At 43.2% G+C, this 25557-nt stretch overlaps 1 protein-coding gene across 1 annotated transcript in view; it reads left to right on the top strand.

Annotated features, from left to right (window-relative positions):
- HEATR9 (HEAT repeat containing 9) overlaps positions 1-25557 on the top strand; it is a 237439-nt gene that overhangs the window by 53578 nt on the left and 158304 nt on the right. The window contains exons 4-5 of the mRNA XM_085614945.1: positions 10464-10569; positions 14127-14186. Coding sequence (XP_085471071.1) covers positions 10464-10569; positions 14127-14186 — 166 coding nt within the window. The remainder of the gene's footprint in view (positions 1-10463; positions 10570-14126; positions 14187-25557) is intronic.

Raw genomic sequence — 25557 nt, 5'->3', positions numbered from 1 at the left:
ATGAGAACGGAAGGTTTCTCAACGCAAGCGGTTGCGACCATCTGCGACCACCTGCGTTGAAAAATCTGTCCACCCACATTGAGAAATCTCGCTGGGAGGTGGATTTTCCACGCTCGCAACTTGACAAGCGCGAGCGAGGAAAATCTCAGCTCCCAGTTTTTCAGAACTCCACGTGCTCTGTGGACCACGGAGTGCAGAAAACTCAGACCTACCCAGTATGCCTTCATAGAACTCTAAAATCTAGTTGTTAGCATCTTGGTTTATCTGAGTAATATTTATATGAATTTTGGAAGAAATGATGGTACCGACCTGGCACATGACTGCATCAGTTCTGATAGTATTTTGGGACTCATTGGGATGTTTATATATTATTGCAGTATGAAGTGTTTGTAAGGGTGTTGGTGATCCATTCCGCCCCATTGACCTCCTGCCTGAAATATTTCTGTCTGGTAGCGAAGGTATACAAGCTCAGTAATTCTATGCCCCAAGAATGGGACTTACAATCAATGAACAACAATGTGAACCTGGTAAATGTTATAGGACTGCCTGTGACAAGGAATGTACATAGGGGCAGAAGGAAAGGAAGTAATTGCTTTGATAAAGATTGTACAGAAGATAAGGCCATATTAAATACTTGCTCTGAAAGAAGGAATAGAATAAAACTGCAGCAACAGAGTGGAAGAAATGTTGCATTTACCTATTTACTACAATACTGACACAGCTCAACAAAGCAGCTCCAAAAGAAGAAAGAGCAAGTAAAGATCCAGTGGCATGCCACTAGGGCAGAGAAAAGGTTCCCTCAACCAACAAAAACAATATAATTAGGAGGAAGGCTAACAATGTTTTTCTCAAGAAAAACATCAAGAAAACAATTGCTTAGTTCAAATAGGAAAATACACACTTGACAATTTTCCTGTCTGATTTCCTGCCATATGCATTCAAAATATGACTGGCATTGATCGTAGATATTTTGAACATTATGCCTCTTTCGGATGAATTTGAGAAAAAACATGCAGAAATAGCATTCTTGTCCCGCTGTACAATAAGATGTTACTTAGAGGTTTTGAATTTAAGGTATATTTAAATTATTTTGCTGTTAAATTCTTTCAATTTTTTGGGAATGTCTAGATGCACAAACTTAAAAAAAATTGTAATACAAGCTTGAGACACAAACTGCAAAGCAGTAATAGGAATGGTAGGAACACAAACCCATAATTCTTACATATCAGAGTACCGCGAAGCTGGTGGATCTCCCAGCAAGTCTAAGCCGTCTCCTCTGGCTAATATGTTTTCTGTCAAAAGAGTTTGCTCTGTGTTTCAAGGCCCGTCCGCTTGCAACATCCAAGAAAAGCATTGGTATTAAGCTCAAGTGCCATACTTACAATGCATATTATGCGATTAAAACGTATTGTCCTTAGGAGATGGCTTGTTTGTGATCTGATGTACTGGCAGCTGCCTCTCAGTTAGACACTTGAGCTAGTCTGAACGAAGAAAAGCTTTTTCTTTTCTTAAGGAAAATAAGTATCCGCAGCTGCTTCATTCACAATCTGTACCATTACATTACAATATCAACAGACCCCTTTGACTTTGGTCAACAAGAATCCCAAAACCGTGAAGGGATACTGGATTCCAGAATTGCTCCGGGACCATGCAAATGGTAGGAATGCACGATATTTGTGTCTGCAACTACATACTGAATCAGTATTTGGAAGGGGCTTGTTCAGGGTGTGCCCTCAAAATACCGATTCGGTATAGGATGCATTCAGGTTTTGCTAGGTAAACCCAGCTGCAAAATATCAGTGTTTTACAAACTACACAGATACAGTGGTAAGCAATTCACAAACAAGAAGGGGTCCGTTTGAGAATGTTGAAAAAATATTTTAAGAGTAGGCAGTGGTCCCAGAGATCACTGTACTCTTAAAAAATGTTAGTTACATTTTTCATTTTTGTAAAAAAAACACATATGGTTTTCAATAAGGAAAACGGGCTGCATTTAAAAAAAATTGCTTTATTTAAAAACAATCACAGACATGGTGGTCTGCTGGCCCTCTGATTGCTGGGATTCATAGTGGGTGCAAATGACGACCTGCTTCATTAATATTTAAGTCGATTGAATTTTGACCAATTACGAATCAGATTTTTGTGAACCAACCTATTATTACATAGGTTCACAAAAACAGAATGGATTCAGTAAAAGTTGATGGTCAATTTTTGCCCACTTTTAACAAATCCATTCTTTGTACATTTGGCCCCAGATTCTTCCAAGTTAATGTTTGGATTGACAGATGGATATTGTCCATTCATTAAAACAATGTTTGTTCCAACATCCAATGCATGTCTGTCCACAATGACTCCTCTAGTGCAGCCTGAAAGATTTAAAAAAGTGCTGTTTTTTATTTATTCAGAGGGCATCTGCTTAGCCACTCATGCTGTTGAGTCACACTCACAAAGGACACACTCGTTTGGTGATGGTCATTAAGATGGAGATTTCTGGATGTAAAACATTTCTAAATTAAAAAGGTAGATGAATTGTTCTTTAGTAAAACTTGAAAACACATTTACTCCGTGGATTGATTTTTTTGGTCTACAAATAATAATGAAGTAAAGGACCATCGAGAATAACAAACTTTGCACAAAGCACGTGCCTCCAAAATCAATGATATTTCATTCAACTTCTTAAGCCTGTATTAAGAGTGGGCTGCTGGGGAATAAGTTATTTATCGTCCCCTATAAATCTTGATATTGCATGGATCGGTATTTTTTGGGTCAAGAAATAACTTTTATCACAAGTTTTCCCCACCCAGTTCACAATTAATATGCAGATTTTGGTGATTCTGCACCAACATGAGCATGCCCCTCTTTTTTAACAGGTATTTTTTCCCGTTATGTTTATCTCCTTTGGTTGAACTCAATCACACCCTCTAAGGACCAGGTGTCGTAAACTCAGGCAAATTTATAATTGCAACTCATGCCGTGCCCCCCCCCCCAACCAAGATGCCTAAACGCGTAAATCAGTTCAGAGCCATTTTATTGAATACTCGTTCACTGTACAAACACACTGCCCAAATATTTGATCTGCTGGTATATGTGGGGCCGGATCCCTTATTTCCTACTGAAACATGGCTATCTGAGTCCTCAAACTCCCCTATCGCGGCGGCCATTCCCGAGGGAGGTAAAATCATAAGGAAGGATCGCCCAAATGGGAAGGGAGGCAGTGTGGCCATTATCTTTAAAATAGAATTGGACTGTGTCCCTCTCTCGTTAGAGCAGATGAAGGGAGCTAAATATATAGGTTTCTGTTGTTTCTTATCCCCCCAGCAATGCCTAGCTGGGATATTAATGTATAGACCCCCTGGCGCTCTTGGTAACTTTCTGCCTTCATTGAATGAAGTTATCACCCCTTCCCGATTAAATATGATCAGTTCCTCCTTCTGGGTGATTTTAATTTACACATTGATAAGCACACTGATCCTAACACTATCTCCCTGTCTGAAATTACGGCGGCCTGCAATCTGACGCCGTCTATCTTGGCTCCCAATCATAATTTGGGACACACTCTCGATCAGATATTCTGTAGTACAGAATTAAAAACTGACCTGCCGTCCCCCATCACTTGGTCCGGCTATTCTCTCATTAACTTTAAGATACCTAATCTAAATTCTGGCTTCCCACTCAGGCCTACTAGGACAGAACATAAATATAGATCTTTTGATAAAATATCCCTGCCTTCGCTGAGTGAGGCTTTGGAATCATCAGCTCCTATGCTGGTCGTCACTCTTGAATGTGACTTCACCGCACTAGAATGCTGGCTTAAGTCCAACCTGGAAAATGCCGCTCCCCTGTCCTCATGGACTTCTAGGAGGACCCACCCCTCCGCTACTTGGTTTAATGAATCACTAAGAGCAAGTAAAAGGACTTGTATGGTTCTAGAAAGGAAATGGCGCAAACATTACTCATTGGATGATAGGAAAATCTATAAGAACGCCCAGAATCCCCCTACCTTTTGGTAAAAGAGGCTAAAATGAATTATCTACAGGCAAAGATTGATATGACCCAAAGTAAGGGGAAAGTAATCTTTAACTTAGTGAAATCCTTCAACTCCCAGGAGGCAATAAATAAAGAATCCCCGCACTCAGCCAAATGGACTCAGCAGGTTGCTCTGTCCTTCCACAATAAGATCGCCTTAATTCAACAATCCTTTGTGGAAACTACGGAAGAGAACCTAGTGACAGATCAATCCCTGTCACATAGGGTCGACTTTTTGTCGAGTCCTACATTAGTAGAGTTTCCTAAAATACCATTAGCCGACTCGCTCCACTATCTCAAAGGCCTCCAGTCCGGCTCTCCAAGTGATGCCTACCCTGCTAAACTACTTGCCTCCCTTGCCCCCACGATCAACGTCACAGTAAATATGGTATTGAATTCTTCTCTCTCTGCTGGTAAAATGCCACTTAGTTGGAAACAGGCCAAACTCCTTCCACTTTTGAAAAAAGCTTCGATGACCATAATGATACAGCCAACTATAGGTCGATATCTCTCCTTCCGGCTCTTTCAAAAGTCCTGGAAAAACACGTTAATAAAGTTATTTCTAATCATGCAGAGAGCCACAATTTGTTGCACCCTTCTCAATCTGGCTTTAGGGCCAATTTTAGCACTGAGACTGCCCTTTTGGAAGTAACTGAGTATATTAGAGGAACACTGGATCAGGGTGGAAGGGCTGTCCTGATATTGCTCGATCTGTCGGCAGCATTTGATACTGTCCCGCACAAGAGACTCATTGACAGATTGAGGAATCTGGTAATCGGCGGGGCAGTATTAACCTGGCTGGACCCTTTCCTGCAGGACAGAGCCCAGGAGATATGGCTTCCCCCTTTTTCAGCCCCCATAAGGGTTGGAGTTCCTCAGGAATCGATTCTTAGCCCTACTCTTTTTAAATCAGTACCTGTCTCCCTTGGCACACATAGCAGAGGCAAACAGTGGAAAGAACATATCCTACGCAGATGACACACATCTGATTTTCACCTGCGAAAAAGGAGAAGATTTCGACGGTGTTAATATCAATTCCTGTCTCTCTAAGGTTTTCCAGTGGCTTAAGGCGAACCAGCTCAAATGCAACTCAAATAAATCCAAGATTGTCTTCTTTGGCCAACCTGCCGTCAGTAACTGGAACGCATGGTGGCCGGAAGAATATTCACCACCGCACACCGAGCAGACAGTTGTAAGAAACCTCAGAGTTTTGCTGGATAATGCCTTGTCTATGAAGTCTCAGGTCCAAGCTCTGGTTGGCACCTGCTTTGGCATCTTGCGTATGTTGAAAACATTTCTTCCTCTCTTGACAATTAAGTCAATGAAAATAGTGGTTCAGGCCTTGGTGACATCAAGACTGGACTATGTGAATGTCTTCCCTGTTACCTTGTACAACACCTACAAGTAGTACAAAAGGCCGCAGCTAGGGCGATTCTCCAACCTAAACCAAGGTCTCCGATGTCCCTTCTCCTTAAATCACTTCATTGGCTGAGACTGAAGGAGAGGATCAAACTCAAAGCTCTTATTGTCTCTTTTAAGGCCTTCCATGGGAAAGGAGCGGGCTACCTGCGAGTAAATTGTTACATCCCGGCTCGATCTCTAAGATTCTCCTCCTCAAACCGTGCCTGTACTCCTAAAGTACGCCCGGCCCGGATGGGTGGCAGATCATTTGGATTTTTGGGGGCCCAGGCTTGGAACAGACTCCCAGTCACCCTACGTTCCATTTTAGATATCTCAGTCTTTATGAAACATCTGAAAACGTGGCTTTCATTATTCATTCATGAGCAAACAGGTGTTTGCTCAGCTGCTGCTGCTGCTGCACTTTACCCGTAATGAGGGCCTTGACAAGGGGATAATGTACTTGACTAGCCTCTGCATGAGAGTACCCTTTAAGAAACCCTAGATTGATATTTTTGTTGAGTAACATTATCTGGATGAGTCTATTAGAGGCAAAGTATATAGATTAATCTTGTAACTGTTTCCTAAATGCAGGCATTTACAGGTTTAAAACATAAACGTTTCATGTTTGAAGATCTGCCTGGCATGTTTTGGAGGAAGGAAAGTATGGTGGGTAAGAAAACTAGGTTAGGCAGGTACATGCACTGAGCTATGGTGAAGAACCAATAATAATATTAATAATATCTGTATTTATAGAGCGCAACAGCTACCTCAAGCAGGTGTCCTGGCGATTTAGCAAGGCAGTTAGTGATATATTCAAAAAAGGGGAGGGCGACAGAGTGCACACCTGTTTCTGCAATTTCAACTTTTTGCCTTTATAATGAATTATGTTCAATACGCGTGCAAGCCCGGATCGTGGTCTGCTCTTTGCCATGAGGGGCAATTGAAAAACATTTCTTCCAGAGACTGATTTCATGAACTACTTGTTAAAGCATGAGATTGATGACAATATTCTACGCACGATGTAACTTTTAGAATGTTAACACTTTGTTGCACATAATATGGTTTCAACAGTACCTTATGTCAAAATCAAACGAGAGACATTGGTGAATTTGATGTCAGAGATGACATCTGCGGGTGGGCGGGGCAATTTTAGTTCGATATCGAGGAAGAGTGAGACAGTAATGTTTGGGCTAGTACAACAAGGTATTTACGAAACGTATTTCAACGGGATACACCATGAGAATACCGCAAGAGGTCTTAAACCTCCATTGAGACAGCTGGTAATGCCATACGTAAGGGTTTATGGGATTTGTAGTACAAGTGGTTACGACGTGCTTGTGTGAGGGTGATTGTGAGGGAAGTTGTTCAGTTATAACAGCGCAATCACATTTGGAGAGGGAACGGAAGGAACCAATAGAGAACGGGTACGATGGAGGGGCGGGGTAATGTTCACAGATGCTATAAGTAGGGACAGGTGTGAGGGGAGCATTTGGATTGCTGTGAACACGGTTGAAGGACGTTCATTAGATTTTCTTTTGAAGGTATGGGTTAGTATGGAACACCTTATGAAGCGGGGTAACAGCTAGATTGTGTGGTGGTTTCAGATACTTGTTTTGCATAGTCACGGTACTGGCTTGTTAGGACTGGAAAGGTGACAGTGGGAAATAGGTTGGTTTTTTAAGGAGGTTGGGAAGGGATCGTTTCGGATATTGGAGTTACGGTAGTGATGTAGCTACATTATTAGCGGGAGGACGTTGAATTAAGGGGTGAGTTAGAATCCATGGTATGGAGTTTCAATATGAAGTGCTAAAAGTATTATGTTATGTTATAACTATGGCAATCAATATGAAGTGCTAAAAGTATTATGTCATGTTATAACTTTGGCAATGCAAAGTCTAACGTCAATGTTTTAATTTGTAGAGTACCCCTGACAAAGGGCCAGTAAAGGCCCGAAATGCATTGGGTTATTGGAATCAACAGTGGAGGATTACTTATGTATGCTCCATACTTCAAGATAAGGCCTGGATTGGCATTTTTGTGGCATTAAGGATAAAGCAAAAAGCATAAGCGTCTCTCATGTGACAACTGAAAAACATTGGTTAAAGAGAAACTGTGGTAAAAAGTGAAGAACATAACAAAACATCAAAGAAAAGAAGTTGATTTGTGGCATTGTTTTGTGATGCATCAAACCGAGCTGTGCGTCCGGCACTGGGGCATCAAGGCGCCCCAGTTTGGAAATGATTTAGCAAGGCAAGCAGGAGAGAGGGTATTACCAAGATTCTAGCTTTGGCTAAAAAGAAAAGCCTTCAAGGTCTTTCTGAACTCAAGCTCAGATTGCATCAGGCGCATGTTGGCAGGCAGGGAATTCCACAATCTGGAAGTCACCACCGTGAAGGATCTGTCCCTATGTGTGACTTGGCATAGCGAGGTTCACAGAGCAGGTCCTAAGAGTTAGACCTCAATGAATGTTTTTGTTGGTAGAGGCATAACCAAGGTGAACTATTACTTCTGCCTCGCAGTGCCCAAAAGACCATGGTCAGGGACCTGAAACTCTATCTTTTTCGCTACCAGTAGCCAATGAAGTTGTCTCATATGCAGAGAGATGTGGTGCCGATACGATACTCGTCTAATTAGTCTTGTAGCCGCATTTTGTACCATCTGCAATCTCTTAATCAGATAGGCAGGTAATCCCAGGTATAGACAATTTGCATAGTCCAGCCGAGTTGTCACTGTGGCATGGACTATGACAGTCCTCCGGCAATAGATGTAGAAAATTCCTCAAGCTTCTCAACTTACCGAAGCATGAGGCTGTTATGTGACGTATTTGGGCTGTGAATGAAAGATCCGTTTCCCATTTTACGCCCAAGTGTTTTGCCATAGTTGCTGGGATAGGTGGCAGGCCTATTTCCGCCGGCCACCAAAGTCCAGCTAATGGTGGTGATGCCTTACCAAAGAACAAGACCTCTGTCTTCTCTGCATTGATCTTTAGTTTATTGTTATTCATCCAGCAGGAGATGTCCTTCAAGCATCCCTTAAATCTAATGAAAGAGTCTGCAGAATGATCCTTGAAAGAGAACACCAACTGAGTGTCGTCCGTGTATGATATTGCCTTTACTTCTGAGTTGGCAATGAGCAAAAACAGGGGTGCCAGATAGGTATTGAAGAGTAGCTCAAGGCTGAGCCCTGCGGTACCCCACACCACAGTGGCTTAGGTTTAGACTGAAAGGGTTGAGGTGTGACCCTTTGCGTGCGGTCTTTAAGATAGGACTGTAACCAGGAGAGAGCCATCCCTCTCAATCCACAGATTTTAGACTGTCTAATAAGATTTGGTGATCCACAGTGTTGAATGCTGCAGACAGGTCCAAAAGCACCAATATCGCTGAAACTCCCATGTCCACAGTCATTTTTACTGACTCCGCCACCTCCAACATCGCTGTCTTGGTACTAAAACCAGACAGAAAACCGGACTGCGTGTCATGCAAAATGTCATGCCCATCAATGAAATTAGCCAGTTGGCGCTGTACCATCGTTTACAGCATCTTCGCTGGTGCTGAAAGTAATGAGATCGGGCGGTGGTTGTTAAGCTCTCCCGGGTCCACATTAGGCTTTTTCATAAGGGGCAATAATAACGCATGTTTCCATACATCGGGGAAGATGCCCATGGAAAGTGAGTTGTTCCATATATGATTTAGAGCGGGATTAATCAGGTGAGCCAGTGTCCTCCACAATTTTGGGGGGCACAGATCCTCTGGGGACCCCGACTTACATTTCAGGATCTCTGCCAGGGATTCCTGATTGGTGATAGGGAGGAATTCTGAAAAAGTATCCTCGATATTTCGGAATCCCCATGCTTCTGTTTCAGCTGTCTCCACCTCTGTCGTGAAGGTGTCATAGACCTTCTGGATTTTATTCTCAAAAAAGTCCGATAACTTTGTACACAATGAGGGGGACGGCTGTTTCTTGCTCTCAAGCGCCGCAGGCTTAGGGAAGGAGCTGACTATCCTGAAGATATCCTCGCCCGAGTTCTCATCGCTGTTAATGCGCTTCACAAAGTAGCCCCTTCTTGCCACCCTCATCAATTTGTGGAGCTCTTTTAGAGCTTTCTTATGGGCCAGTTTGGCCATTGGGCTATCATCTTTCCTCCAAAGGCGCTCCATTTGTTTACATCTACTTTTTTCCACTCTGAGATCCTCAGAGAACCAGGGGGCAGATGGAGATTTTCTCAACCTTCTAACTAACCTGGTCAGAGCTATGGTGTCCAGGGCGGCAGAGATCCACCTGTTCAGAGTGGGCATGTCTACATTAAGGTTGCTGGTTAATTGCAGTTGACTCTCCAACAGTACTGGACCAAGGGTCTCTGCTGTTAGCTTCTTCCAATGTCTTTTTGGCATATTGTGGATTTCTCCACCAGGTTGTAATTTTTCAAAACTGAACGAGAAAAGGACCAAGCAGTGGTCAGTCCAGACCAATTGATGCGGGGTCTCGGCTACCAAGGATGAGATGTTTGAGAACAATAAATCTAAAGTATGGCCTGCACAGTGAGTGGGGGATTTTACATGTTGTGTAAGATTCGCTCCATTAAGTGACATGGTCATCTGAGAAGCATGAGTACAGCCCGGATCATTGATATGCAGGTTAAAATCTCCTAGGACCATATAGTTGGCATATTGCAATGACTTTTGGGCAATCAGTAGTTTTAGGCAGCATTAAAATCATGTAACGTAACCCCCTCGGCGCGCTGCTTACATACCAAGTAAAGGCAAAACTGATACAGCATGGTGTCCCATCTGCTTCTCTCACTAAGTGCGAATAACTAGCAGTGTTGATCTGGCTAAACCAGAATAGCTGATAGGTTATAATAAGCACTAAAAATTCATGGAAAGAAATTCCAATAATATGCATAAGTGAATGTTTGATTGTGAAATCCAGTAGAAAGTATGCAGTAGTAAATAAGAGCATTTTTTGTCAACAAAATATGCACCCACTTAACAACTGTCAAAGTTTAAAAACATCCATTATGATATTTCTCCATCTAGGTTAGACCAGCATGTCCAGAAGCTCGAGGTGGCATTGCCAGCACTTGCATGTGATCCTGTAGTCATTGATCACGATAGCAATCAATCCATGTGGCAAAGATTGCAGGTCAGTATCTTGGAGCTATGCAATGACTATTGGGCATTGGGTGGATGCCCAATATTGGGGAAGGAAGGTACAAAGAATTGTGTGAAGAAGTAGATGGTGATAGTGAATGTAAAGCAGGCAACTTGTTATCTACTGAGGCTGTCTGTGAATGTATAGCATGGTGGTCAAGAAAAAGACTTATGCGAAAAAACAAGAACCAGTGCCTTGCCACACAAAGAACCTACTCTTTCATAAAACATACACTCAAGTGTTGAGATGTAGACAAAAGGAAGAGAGTATGAGAGAAGATTGATAGGATTTCCATCTCTCTCATACTCTCTTCCTTTTGTCTACATCTCAACACTTGAGTGTATGTTTTATGAAAGAGTAGGCTCTTTGTGTGGCAAGGCACTGGTTCTTGTTTTTTCGCATAAGTCTTTTTCTTGACCACCAGTTCTTTTGTGAGTTTTGTTCAATTGTATTGGGGATTTGAACTATAGTTTGGTCGGTAAACTGTTCCCTTAGACCCTCCTTCTTCCTCCTGGGGAGATATCTATTAATGTATAGCATGGAACATGTAAGGTACAGAGGTAGAAATTAGTGCACAAACGCCCATCAGGGCAATGTAAATCGTGATCTGGAGCATACAGGTGATATGGGAAGTACAGACTGTCACATTGGAGGAATACAGAGTAACACTCGGCATACAATGGGTCACATAAAAAATCTAGAGGCTATATTTGGGATGCAGAGGGTGACCTCATATGTGAAAAGTGTGATGTGGTGCGAGGTGACTTGGTAGGTACACAAGATGACTTGCGGGGTTTTTGAGTGGATCTGTGAGACAGTGTGGCAGAGGTGGAAAGGCTGAAGTTGGGTGTACTACAGGGTAACGGGTTGTAGAGTGGTGTGAAAAATGCAGAGGGTGCAAATTGTGACAGGAGCAACTTTCCACAAAATCTTTTAGGGTGTCACCCAGAGTATGGCAAAATAGCACAATTACCATAAAACAGCAAATTCACCATTCCACCAAACTCACTCCTTCCCTCCTCACATTCCCCCCACCTCCCCATTAGGGGTAAGGGACTCACTAGGTTTCCGCCAGCAGAGCCTCAGGCAAGTCTGCTAGTGGAAATCTTTGACTCATATCACTGTCCACCACATGCCTGTCTATTCATACTGGAGATTGACCTTCAAGGTTTGGAACAGGGCTGCTGTCACTCATTTCTCACCCTGGAACATCATGCCTTATAAGGCATCCCATCACAAGCTGGATCTCTTTGCTTCTGGTATGTTTGCTAACAAATCTCTGTTGTCAGGTCACACATTCTGTTTTCTGATGGATTGTAGTATTTACATATTTTCTACTTCAGGCCATATCACCCAGTATTTTTCTGTGTTCTCATGCAATCACTGTCCCACAGGTCAGGCCAGATTTTGGTTTCAGTTTTTAAGACGTGTGTGTACCCAGATTTCTACCTACTGGTCAGAACTCTTTCTTTGTGAGTCCCCTGCACTTACATACCTGAATGCACATGTCTTATCTCCATTTTGTTGTGTATCTTTGTCATGTGGTATTTCATTATCTCCAGTAGGGGTCCTGTCTCTTGGAGTGAATACTCATAAGTGTGCTCATAAATCTCCTTTGCCAGATGAGATCTCTCTTCATCGATTTCGACTGTAAGAAAGATGTCTCTGGTGACCACTGTAAGAACATGCGTGGTTACTGGTCACCATTCTCAGGTCAGATCTATCTACAGAAGAATAAGTTCTGCATGGCCAGATTATTTCATCATTTTACAAATCACTATTTCTTCAGTGAATCATTGTGTGTTCACAGATCTGTCCTACCAGTTGAGATATTGAGTCTTTGTTCACTCTAGGAGCTCCACCGCCAGGTCAGATGTCTGTCATGTGGTGATCACACTTGTGGTCAGATCCTCACTACAGTCATACCTCTCTTGCATTTTGTGAAGACTTGTGTGGTTATGGATCTGAGCCCCAAAGTGATATCTTCCTATTAAAGCCGAGCAATTACCTGATCGCAGCTGCCCATTGCTATGTGAGATTTAGCTTTTCTATGCAAAGTTCTCAGAGGGCTCACAGATTCCTCCAATAAGCCATATCTTGTTGGCCCTACTATGGCTCTTCATGTGTCCACCCTTATCCATCCGTAGATTGGGTTTCTACGGCCTGTGGTGAGTACGTATGTGCGCACGAATCACAATTAGCGGGACCCTAGTTTGTGCTGACTGAGGGTCTGATTTAGAGTTTGGTTGATGGGTACTCTGTCACACATGCCGTATTAGAGGTGATTTGGGTATATTGCCTCATTACAAGTGCATTAAGATTTAATGCACTTGTAACAAGGCGGACAGGACATTTGATACAGTTGTGATGGGGTACTTGTCTGCCAGATTCTAAGCAGCCTCTTAATGAGTACTGCGTGCTCACAGACCTCTGCCTTTTGGATGCTTGTGTGTCAGAATATCATAGTAAATCATCTGAAATAAATATTGTTTTCTAAATATCATTTGGAAAACTACTGTCCCATTGGGTGTAGGTTTTGTCATTTTAATTCCAAATGGAACGACATTTTTGTAAATGATATTTTGAAAATGATATTTACCTCAGACTGATAATCTGATCCCATACTCACATAGAAAGATCTCGCTGACTGTTATTGGGCCCCTTTGTGTTCAGAGATCGCCACCCCCCAACCCATATTGGTGCTGCATGATGAGTCTTTGCTCGACTAGATCTTCACCAGATCTCTCTGCTCATCTCTGTGTCCTCATGCACTCATATATCTGTAACACTTGGTCAAATACTTCTCTCCAAGGCCACTTTTCTGTTTTCTCAGGGATGTCAATTCCAGTAGATGCCCTTTGATGGGTCTCTCTGTGTTTACATTTGCAGGGGCGGACTGGTGTAGAAAATAGGAGACCCCCATTAGTGAGTTAAAATGTTAAAAAGTGGCCCATGTTTGTAAATTGGGCCAGTTTTGAACTTGTAAAGATACACTCTATAAGTATTTTGCAATGTATGGAAGACTGCATGCATTTGAGCCTGCTGCAGGCAGTGTTTGTTTAAAGATTGTGGACATCAGCAGTAAAACCCGGCTCCACAGACCATAAGACAGGCCCAGAAACAGCCACAAAACAGCCCACCACACAGTGATCTGTCAGACCAGCCTTTCGGGCACTGTGTGATTGCTCTATAGGCCAGTTGTCCCTATACATTTGTCATACTCTAGGCTACATCTCTCTGCCATCTTCTGGCTCCTCCTTTGCTCACAGATCACATTACATTTTTCAAAGATTACATGTATCTCTTCTTCTCATGACCCCTTGTGTGCTCTCAGGTATCCATCCCAAGTCTGATCTCACTATCCCTGGGGCATCCTCTGTATTTTCAGATCTCTTTTCCCAAGACACATCCCTCAGCGCCTTCGCATTCCTTTGTGTGTTCACAGATCTACTTTTACATGTTTTTATTTAATGTTCCCACTTTCCTTTTTATTTTATTTTGCTACATTCATTTTCCCTGATTGATACTTCTTCATTTTGCACCCACAGGATTTAGCAACAAGTTTAGTGACGTCTCCTAGAGAGCAAGATCAAAAGCGTGCATCTCAGGTAAATCTCAAAGCTAACACTTAGACTGGCACCAGGATGCAGATATTTATCAAGAATCTGGTGCATATTGCAGTTATGGGCGCAAAGAACGGGTTCTCTTCTGCGACTGCTACAGCAAGGAAGTAAGTCATAAACAAACTAAGTCGCATATTATCAAGGACGGCGTTTAAAATTATCGCCGGGTTAGTGGCAGAAAACTGCCGCTAAAGCGGCGATAATGGGCTTGATAATATGCCCTGGAGAATTCCAATAGAAGTCCATGTTCTGATTTGAACATGGGCTTCTATTGGAATTCTCCAGGGCATATTATCAAGCCCATTATCGCCGCTTTAGCGGCAGTTTTCAGCCGCTAAACCGGCGATAGTTTTAACGCCGTCCTTGATAATATGCCCCTATGCTAGTGGGTTAAGTTCGATAATCGAATGCTTCAGACGCACACTGTAGGCCTGGGGCTTCTGAGATGGGTCAGGCAAAATGAACCTGGAAAAAAGACTTGCCCAGAGTGCCCTGCTTGGAGATCTATTACAAACGGCACAGGTGACGGGTACTGTATTATCTAGGTTTTAAACAGGAACCGCCCATCAGCATTCTTGGGTTTACTGAGGTTTCACTGGGCCCTAATCCTTTCTCAGACCATGGGTGGTTTCAGGGCAATCATCCCTCTAGGCACTATACCTGAAATCATAACGTACAGGAATACCTTCTTAACTGGACGAAAAGCAAGGTTTACCTCAAAACAAATAAACACTAACAACCATGTGATCTAGCAGAACCTATACAGTATTAGTTTTAGGGCCTTATACCGACTTTGGTGGTCTTCCAGTGGTGCCGCCACTGCGCTGTCTGCTGGAGAACCGCCAAAGCTGTGACGTGCCCACCCGCTGGATTAGGAGTTAAGTCCTAGTCGGGTGGGCGGTGCTGTGGTGGTGGGCTTTTAGGCTCATAGGTGAGCATAACATGCAGCTCGATACCGTGAAATGTCTGTAACACTGTGCAGGAACAGGGTTGCAATTCCAAGGGGACACAAAATGAGTCCCCCTGCATGCACCCCCAGGCCCAGGAGTGGCACGAGCGCCCTGTTAGGGCACACTTAGTTGCCTTTCCGCCACCCTTTTTATTGCAGGCTCACTGCCATGAAATGGGCAGTGGACAGGAAACTCTGAATAACGCTTGGCACTGCCAGCATATTCCTGCTCCTAACCATTGCGAGTCCGCCACGAGATCCTGGATCCCCAGCAGACGCAAGCGGTCCTGTGATGGTCTGACCGCCCCACTCATAATAATGCGGGTTGGCCCGCAGTGCAGCGCTGGTTGGACCACCACCACGAGTACGGCAGTCCTACGCCCCACTAGTAGTACTGTGGGCGGGCCTGTAGTGCGGTGGTGGTTGGATTGTCACTGCGAGTACAGCAGTCCTACTTGTAATAAGGCCCTAACTCACTTAGGTTGTGAGCTGTCAAACCCTATGGGCATCAACTGCCTAAGTAAGAGATCTTTGTACTCATTAAAGCTAACATACGAGTCAACCAAATAATGGTACCAACTAGTAAGACGGCTCATTACTTTGTGTTTTTTTTTTAAAAACAGGAATCCAGGTGTACTACGGGTGGGTTCACAAAAATGAATTGCAAATTGCACACCGACGTTGTGTGACTCTAGTCTGATGTTACAAACCGACCTATAGGTCAGTTCCCAAAATAGCGAATTTTAGTGGGTCACCGACTGACCTAGTTAATGAACATTAAATAAGCAAGTCACGATTTGCGATGCACTACAATTAGCTGAAAATGCAGGAATGGTGGCCAACAATGGAGAGCAGACCACCATACCTGTCTTTGAATTTCAAAACAAAAGTTTCTGGTGCAGTCTGACTGGACAGACGGTTTCCAAGATGTTGTCCTAGCATTCCCTAAGCATCCCTTTCAAGCAGACAAGTAGAGCTGTTGTGTGGAAAATGTCTCACTCGCTCTCTGGATTAGTGGTGTGGAAAATTCTGCAAACTTTCTGTGAAAAGAAAAATCAGAATTTAGCACTATATATTCCAGAGAAATACTTCCTGCTGTCCATTTTCGACTTGAAATAGCACAAAAACCACAAATGCCATAAACAACAGCCAATTGCATTCTAGTAATTTGCGTTGTTCCTGTGTTCCAGCACTACAATTTTTGCAGCTTGCCGTAATGGCGTTATTTTGCGAATTTTGCGTAACAATCATAATGCGACATTTTAGGAGGCAAGCTGCCATATTGGATATTTCGCCTGTACCTAATCTAAACTAGCCTGCACGATCGATTCGGTAATGTTTTCTTTAAGGTTTTAAAACCTTTTTTGACGTGCAGATGCCCGTTAAACTTTTATTAACACATTATTGCTCATCAACCGTGACCTCTCAAGAACTAGTCCTTAATGAACGCCACATAATGCAATTTGATGCTGAACAAAACTGTAACCTGCTTACGCATGCGTGCTAGAGGCCACACCAGTGTTAGTTCCTCCTACGTGTAAATAGACATTAAGTGGCCCAATCTCAACACATGATCAATGTGTATGATTCCCTCTCCAAAGTTAAACTCACATCTCTCTACCTTCTTAGTTATGCTTCCCTGCTTACTTACTCCAGCACTTCAGAGGTATGTTTGAGAAGGGAGTCCTGATCATAGCTATATATCCCACAATCATCACACTATGGCAAGGCGAACCCATGCAAGGAATCAGTATCTCAACTCTGATTATGTGCCATAATATATGATTGACTGCAACTCTTACAGCCAGCACTTGATGCTATCTCTAGACTCCATGGAGCAGCATGGTACACATCTGCAAAGTGCTTCAATACCTCATCAGGGCTAGTAAGCACTGTGTAAATGTTCAATACAATACAACTCCACCAGTAATTGGTTAATGAAGTGTTGGTATGTACTGGGACATTTTCCATGATGAAAGACATGGCTGTGTCTTGACTCACATTCAGCCCATGGTAAAGGCTGACCCATGTAATGCTTAGCTCATCATACTCACCTGTGAGTTGTCCTCGGTGATATCCCTGGTGGAGTTCTACTGGCCTGGCCCTAGCTTACGCAGGGTCATTTCTGATAGGGAAATGAGGTATAGATCACATGCTCTAACAAAAATACATCTCATATAATTGGCATGGTACTAAGTCGGCCATCTGTCTTTGTTGCCAGGATTCATTAGGATGGAGCAGTTATTGTTGGACTTGGTAATAAGGCATGTTGGCCACATCACCTTCACCTCCCATGTGTTGTCTTCCAGATCTGAGGATGGGAAGTATTGTGCAATATTCATTGACAGGAGCTTCATAGAGAAATTGGAGCACAGCATCTTGAAAGGTGGGGTGGGCTTTTTATCCAAGGAAAGACGATATTGCGAGTTTAAAAATCTAAATTCCTGAAATGATCTTAATAAATCTTCAATTCTGACAACATATAAAGTCAGAACCATGTAATGATGTAATCACTTTTGGATACTGGCTAATGAACGTATACAACAGACATCTGGGACATTATATGAGTAAGAGTCAATTGGATTTACTGTCACCATATTTATATAATGTCATGCCTGTCTGTGTGACTTTATATGTCTATTAAATAAACTATTAGGTTTTTACTATTGTAACCTGAAAACACAGTTTAACTAACAAGGATGACAAAAAAAAAAGCTTAAAGAAAAAACACTGGAAAAGTAAGGTATTACACCCGCCGCCCTGGCACTGGCACTCAAGAGGCAAGAAGCACTTCTTTTTAGGGGGGGCGTTACAACAAACAAATGAGGACGGAATGCTGACAATGCAGACATTCTCCCCCAGTCAAGAGATCTGGGTTAAATCCATCGTTCTTTTGCCCACTACGCCACCCCAGTTCAGACATGGCCATATGCAAATCAGTCTTGACCCTGTGCCTCATGGGAACAGTCCAGCCCGAACTGCCAAGCCATGTCTTCCCTGGACCGGAATCAAGCATCCTAGGACCGGCTTCTGGCTATCAGCCGTCATCAGCCAGGATAGCTTGACTCCAGTGGCGTAGTGAGCACGGGACCCACGTCTGGGCATACCCATCCCACTTAGGGCGAAAAGCGTTACAACAAACAAATGATGGACGGAATGCTGACAATGCAGACATTCTCCCCCAGTCAAGAGATCTGGGTTAAATCCATTGTTCTTTTGCCCACTACGCCACCCCAGTTCAGACATGGCCATATGCAAATCAGTCTTGACCCTGTGCCTCATGGGAACAGTCCAGCCCGAAATGCCAAGCCATGTCTTCCCTGGACCGGAATCAAGCATCCTAGGACCGGTTTCTGGCTATCAGCCGTCATCAGCCATCAATTGTTGTTTTTGCATTTGTCACCCCGAGTGGGAAGGGTATGCCCAGACGTGGGTCCCTTGCTCTCCATGCCACTGGAATCAAGCTATCCTGGCTGAAGAGGGGTGAAACCCCGAAACCGGTCCTAGGATGCTTGTTTCCAGTCCAGGGAGGACCTGGCTTGGCAGTTCGGGCTGGACTGTTCCCATGAGGCACAGGGTCAAGACTGATTTGCATATGGCTGGGTTCAAACTGGAACGGCATGGTGAGCAAAAAAACGATGGATTTAGGCCCAGATCTCTGTACTGGGGTGAATGTATGACATTGTTCTGCATTCTGTCCATCAATTGTTGTTTTTGCATTTGTCACCCCGAGTGGGAAGGGTATGCCCAGACGTGGGTCCCTTGCTCTCCATGCCACTGGAATCAAGCTATCCTGGCTGAAGAGGGGTGAAACCCCGAAACCGGTCCTAGGATGCTTGTTTCCAGTCCAGGGAGGACCTGGCTTGGCAGTTCGGGCTGGACTGTTCCCATAAGGCACAGGGTCAAGACTGATTTGCATATGGCTGGGTTCAAACTGGAACGGCATGGTGAGCAAAAAACCGATGGATTTAGGCCCAGATCTCTGTACTGGGGTGAATGTATGACATTGTTCTGCATTCTGTCCATCAATTGTTGTTTTTGCATTTGTCACCCCGAGTGGGAAGGGTATGCCCAGACGTGGGTCCCTTGCTCTCCATGCCACTGGAATCAAGCTATCCTGGCTGAAGAGGGGTGAAACCCCGAAACCGGTCCTAGGATGCTTGTTATCAGTCCAAGGAGGACCTGGCTTGGCAGTTCGGGCTGGACTGTTCCCATGAGGCACAGGGTCAAGACTGATTTGCATATGGCTGGGTTCAAACTGGAACAGCATGGTGAGCAAAAAAACGATGGATTTAGGCCCAGATCTCTGTACTGGGGTGAATGTATGACATTGTTCTGCATTCTGTCCATCAATTGTTGTTTTTGCATACTTCTTTTTAGGGGCATGCGCTCATGATCTGGCAAAATGCCGCCGCTCACAGAGCAGGAAGCTGATTGCTGTAGTGGACTGATGCTATCCCACGCTGTGTGCTGTTGTATATATATCTCTCTCTCTCTCTCTCTCTCTCTCTCTCTCTCTCTCTCTCTCTCTCTCTCTCTATCTCTCTCTCTCTCTCTCTCTCTCTCTCTCTCTCTCTCCTCTCTCTCTCTCTCTCTCTAGATATATATATATATATATATTCAAATTCAAAATAACTTTATTCGGTTCAAAGAAATGGACCATAAAAGTAATTTACAAACAAATATCTTTCAATTTGATATCCAATTTATACCATAACATTGCTCATACCTCGGCAACTTAAAATCTAGGAGATTAAAAGACAGAGTTAAAAGCAATTTGTTTTAAAACCAATAAAACACAATTTACATTTACAATCCATGCCGTTTCCTTATAGCAAGTGCGGATCTAATGAAGTTTAATACAGCAGTGCAAATTGCCACAGTAGACAGAGAGCGTAGGACATAAAAACCCTCCTGATAGTTAATAGGGCGCATTTCTCATAAAATTGGGATGAGAAACCTTGCCCCTTGGCTCTTTGTAGAGTGTGCAAAATAGCATGAAGTGCAAGGTGCTTTGACAGGCCAGATTATTACAAGAGCAGCGAATGAGATTCTCACACCAGCCACCCGGTTTGGGGAAGGCCACAAGAAAGTGCAACGTGCCAAGGCGAAACCTAGTCAAAAGAAATCGATACTGTGTGTTCTTAGTGAAAAACAGATAACATTTTTGGTGTAAAGATGCATCTTATATAATCAATTTCGAGTTTGCATGGATACTGGCAGGGTTGTCATAATAATACCCTAGCCCTATTTCTTTAAATTAAATTTAACAAATCGCAGCCATGGAATGGCCAAGGCATTATCCATAGCTGTGCAGTCCCAGATAATATCCCTTGAGAACTGTAGATCCTCTGACAACCAAATCTTGACCCAGAGGACCAGTGGAGCAATGTTAATTCGGTCCTCAATAAAACCCAACCCTACTTCAGAGTGGCAAAAGGTAGTGGGGGCACTTTTTGGGGTCATCAGCAATCTTTTTATGAACTTATTTTCTAAGATTTGAAGCTGGGTGGTTTTTTGATGCCCCCACACACCTGCCCCGTAGGTTACGACAGACAAGCATTTTGCCTTATATAGGGTAACTAGTTCTGCAACCGGCTTATGACCCAACTTGCAGGCGAAACGAAATAAGCCTTCAGCTGCCCGGCTAGTGTGCTGTACCCTGGTCATGATCCCAATTCAATTTATTGTTAAAAAGATTCCCCAAATATGTAAAATGAGACACTTTGTCAATGGCCTTGTCCTTGACTATAAATGTTCTGGTTTTGGTTTGACTCGGGCCACACACCATTACATAGGAGTTGGTAAAATTTAATTTTAGGTCAATCGCTGTCATATAATCATTAAAAACATTCAAAGATTACTGCAGGCTGTTTGCTGTTAAAGCCATTGGGACCGTATCGTCAGCATACGATAGCAAAGGAACCGGCTTGCCTCCAATCTTGGGAAAATCAAGGGCCTGCTCTACCAGAGATGACTCTAACCCATTTATATATAAAAGAAAAAGAAAAGGGGCCAGTATACATCCCTGGCGAACTCCTTCAGTAGAAGCAATAGCCTTAGTCCTCTCTCCCCCAGGGCTAAATCGTATGGTAACCGTAGTGGACACGTGCAGCCTACGTAATATGGTAATAAGGGGCTCTTCAAAGCCCATTTCCCCCATCTGGGCCCACAATTTCTCCCTATTGACCATATCAAAAGCGCTGGACAAGTCCATGAAAGCAGGGTGGAGTGACCCCCTCCTTGCCTTTGTGTAGTTGCCCATGATCAATGCCAAATTTAAGCACTGTTCATTTGTCCCCCTGCCCCTCCGAAACCCATATTGTGTTTGGGACATAAGCCCAGTGGAATCCACCCAAGCCTCAAGACGCGCCAAAATAACCCACCCCAAAACCTTAACAGTTGCGTCTATTAGAGAAATAGGCCTATAGCAGGCCGGGTCATCCTTGTTTCCCTTTTTAAACACCGGCACCACTATGACTTCTTTCCAAGATGATGGAATGGGTCCAATTATTATATATATTTTGCTAGGCCTGGTCTTTGTGAATCATACAAAATATGCCAACCTAAAGATGCTTTTGGTGTCTTCTTTTTGTCTTTTTAATTGTCATTCACATTATGCGTCTGCTCACCGCAGACTATCAGCACGGGGCTATACGCTATAAGCCATCCCACTTTACCTGCTGTCTCCCATCACTTTGAGTGACTGCACAAAGACTGAGCATAGTCTTCACACATGCCTAAAATAGTTATTTTCTCTTCAGTGATAAAGCTGGCTCCAAATGTGACATATTTATTTATTTTTTATTTCCAAGTAATCTGTATTTATTTTGCCTGCACTTCGGGTGATCATTTAGACTGCATTTCATTTTTTCATCTCCATTTTAAGGTTGAGGTAATAAAGTGCGGATGTGACATTGTAGCTACTTGTGACTTGACTGCTTGGCAGGTCTTTACTCATTCTTGCCTCCTTCACAAAAAATGATAATAAAATGCATGACACTTCAGAAAGGCTTGTTAATAAATAAAAAATCAAAAGTAAAATGACCAAAAATCTGTGAACGTTTGATAAATTTTACATTCTTATTGCAAGCATATGGTTGTCATGTTCAGGTGGAAGCATATTCCTTTTCTTTTTGTGGCATATGCATGAAATAAACAAAAATATATATAACCACTTCACCAGCTTGCTTGACCTTCGGCTTTGTCAAAGCTTGTTTATTTTTATTATTACATGAGGCTGGCAGGACAGCTAATGCTATCGCTAGATTAGACCTAAAGAAAACTGGGAAATGAAAATGGGTCACAAATACATTGAACAATATTTCCGCCCGACCAGTTTTATTTTCCCTTTTAAAATGGAAACAAATGAAAGGAAACTGCTTTATATGTAAGCAACCTCATACAACTGCTCTGTCGCTTGGTAACACATGAGCACAGTACACCAGTAGTTAGTCCGTCTTCCATTTTGATGTTCGACTGAAGGACATGAGATATAACAACAAAATATTCTCATGAATATTCATACACTCTGAAAAGTGTTAATCATTTGCCAAGGCGGGAGAAGAGCCATAAGAAATTGGCTAATATGTTATATTATGTGACTTTGTAAAGCACACTGTCACCCAGGAGGGTATCCTGGTGCTGAGGACGGGCCTGGATTACCCTCGCCTTGGGCTGGGGACGAAGGGGGTCTGTTCGAAGAGCCATGTCTTCAGCTTCTTGCAGACCGTGGCCATTGTAGAGGCGGCTCTGGCAGGTCGTTCCAGGCTTTTGGAGAGATGCAGGAGCAGGAACGGTGCCAGCAATGGTTCTGCATCGGGGGGTGCCAAGGACACGTGAAATATGTATTCACCAGGCATAGTGAGCTGGCGGGAAGTCCGCTTTGAGGCACAGAAGCCAAGAAGAAGGAATAAGAGAGTTCAGCTACATTTGAGCTGAAACCCCAGGATGTTTCTTTTCGAAGCAAAGCAGAAACACCTCGACTTTTTAAGCCTTCTGAACGTAAAGGGGTCTTGCTGCACCAAGGTTTCTTATTTTTTAGTAACATAGGAAACAATTACAAATAGCTATATCAGTTATTGACTGTTTCTGCACAGCCTGTGCAGATGGCATCATAATTCATTAACATCCCTTTCTGGTCACAGTAGTGCCTGTGCTCAATATTCAACCATCCTTATCACTATCTAACCGTATATGAGACAAATATTAGCAAAGCTTTTAGGTTTGATTTTTTATATCTGTGTGGGTGTGTGAAGGGGTGAATGCGAAAATGAGTCAATGTGTGGATAAGTGAATGGATGAATAAATGAATGAATGACTAAATGCATGGATAGATGAATGTGTGAGTGGCAGGGCATATGAATGAATGAATGGACTAATGACTACACAAATGAGTATGTAAGCAGCAGTGGCAGCAGGAGAGAGCAGCCAATGGGACAGTTGCAACCTCCAGCATCTTGGCCTCGCTATTCATTTACTCCCTCATTTTACACATTCATCCATATTTGTAACTTTTATCCATGCATGCACACACTCACCCATTTACTCAAACAGACCCATTGGCTTTACCTATGCTTGTTTCTGATGTACTTTCATGTTTAGGAGTAGGTTCAGGGTCTTATTATGAGTTTGGCGGTCCCATGGACCACGGCATTGACGGTCCGAGCGTAGTGAGCTCCTGTATTCCAACCGCCCTATTACGAGTTGGGCGGATCAGCTTTGCGAAGACCGCCACTGGACCGCTGAGACCGGTAGCAGACTGCCACGTTTGCGGTTGGGGAAAGGCAGACGCCATAGGACGATACAGGGGAGCTGCACCACCAGCCGTATTGTGAGTTGCCTGTTCAACGAGTGGACCGCAGCGATCCAACCGCCAGCTTCAAGGTGGCAGTGGCGAAGGATTTGGGGTGCGTACTCACCCCTTTATTCTTCTTCCAGGTAGATTTCAATGTGGATCCCTTTCTTCACAGCAGGATCTTCACCCTGAGGATCACGACCCTGTTGCGGTGATCTTCTGGTGAGTCCTTTTAGAACCACATACCCATTGCCAGGACTACCCACACATAGGCTGAACCACGGAAATGGGTATATGGTTGTTTTCCACATATATCATGCCTATGTGTGCATCCGACACATCTGCAGTCAAATGCACACACAGGCATTGATATACTTGTGAAAAATACTCACCACCGCTGCAAGATCTCTGCCACCACACTGTCTGCTCCGTGGTCAATTCGCAATATGGCGGTCTTTGGACCACCAGTGCCGTGGGCTGCTGGCGGGGGCAGACATGGTTCTACGGCAGTCGGACAGCCAAACTCATAATAAGGCCCTTAGTATTATGCCATTATTGAGCAACTTAATGGTATTGAGTTCATGAATTTCAGAAGGCTGAGTCCCCACGGTTGTTTGATAGATATCAAAGGTAAAAATATTGCGTGGACAGAATATCGTGTCAGCAATATCGAGCGCAAACATATCAAGGAGGTAAGTGCAAACAGGTAAGTATAGATTTACTATTACTCACTCCACATCTACATACCTTGAAGATCTATCTATCTATCTATCTATCTATCTATCTATCTATCTATCTATCTATCTATCTATCTATCTATCTATCTATCTATCTATCTATCTATCTATCTATCTATCTATCTATCTATCTATCTATCTATCTATCTATCTATCTATCTATCTATCTATCTATCTATCTATATGCATATATATATCTTCAAGCTACATAGATGTATAGTAAAATTTTACTTACCCATAGAAATTTACCTTCACAATATTTTTGTCCTCAATATATTTGACATAGTATTTAGTCCACACAATATTTTTGACTTGATATTTTGTCTAAACACTGGCCCCACTGTTGGGATGCGCACCTGTGACTTGCCTGTTTACATACATTTTCCTCCCGCTGTGCCCAATCCACTGAAGCTTCCTTACAGGCTATTAGAGCATAAAGGAGAGTGTGGCTGCTGGGAGATTTTTCATGTGATATTTGGGTTTACCCAACCCATATTATCAAACTGGCTAAAGCTTTTTCCACTTTATAATTTTGCTCGTGTTTCTAGAAGTGTATAAATATTAAGGGCCTGATTACGACTTTGGCGCTCCTACAGCAGACGTGTCAACGCTCTCTCCGCTCTAGGACCGCCAAAGCTGTGGTGCTACAGCCTGCCAGATTAGGACTGCAATCCTGGTATGGCGAGCGGTTCATCAGCAGTCTGACAGTGGCAGTCTGTTAGGCTCATAAAATGAGTACCTGAGGATTAGTACACTACCCAAACCCATTTCCCAAGATACCTTCAATCCTGCTCCTAAAAATGTATTTTGCTTTTTTTAAACAAATATACATTGCAATCTTAATAATTAATATTTAATAAATGAATTAAATAA

This window comes from Triturus cristatus, chromosome 7, assembly GCF_964204655.1.
Source record: "Triturus cristatus chromosome 7, aTriCri1.1, whole genome shotgun sequence".
Classification (NCBI taxonomy): Eukaryota; Metazoa; Chordata; class Amphibia; order Caudata; family Salamandridae; genus Triturus; species Triturus cristatus.
This window is presented reverse-complemented; position numbering and strand designations above follow the sequence as displayed.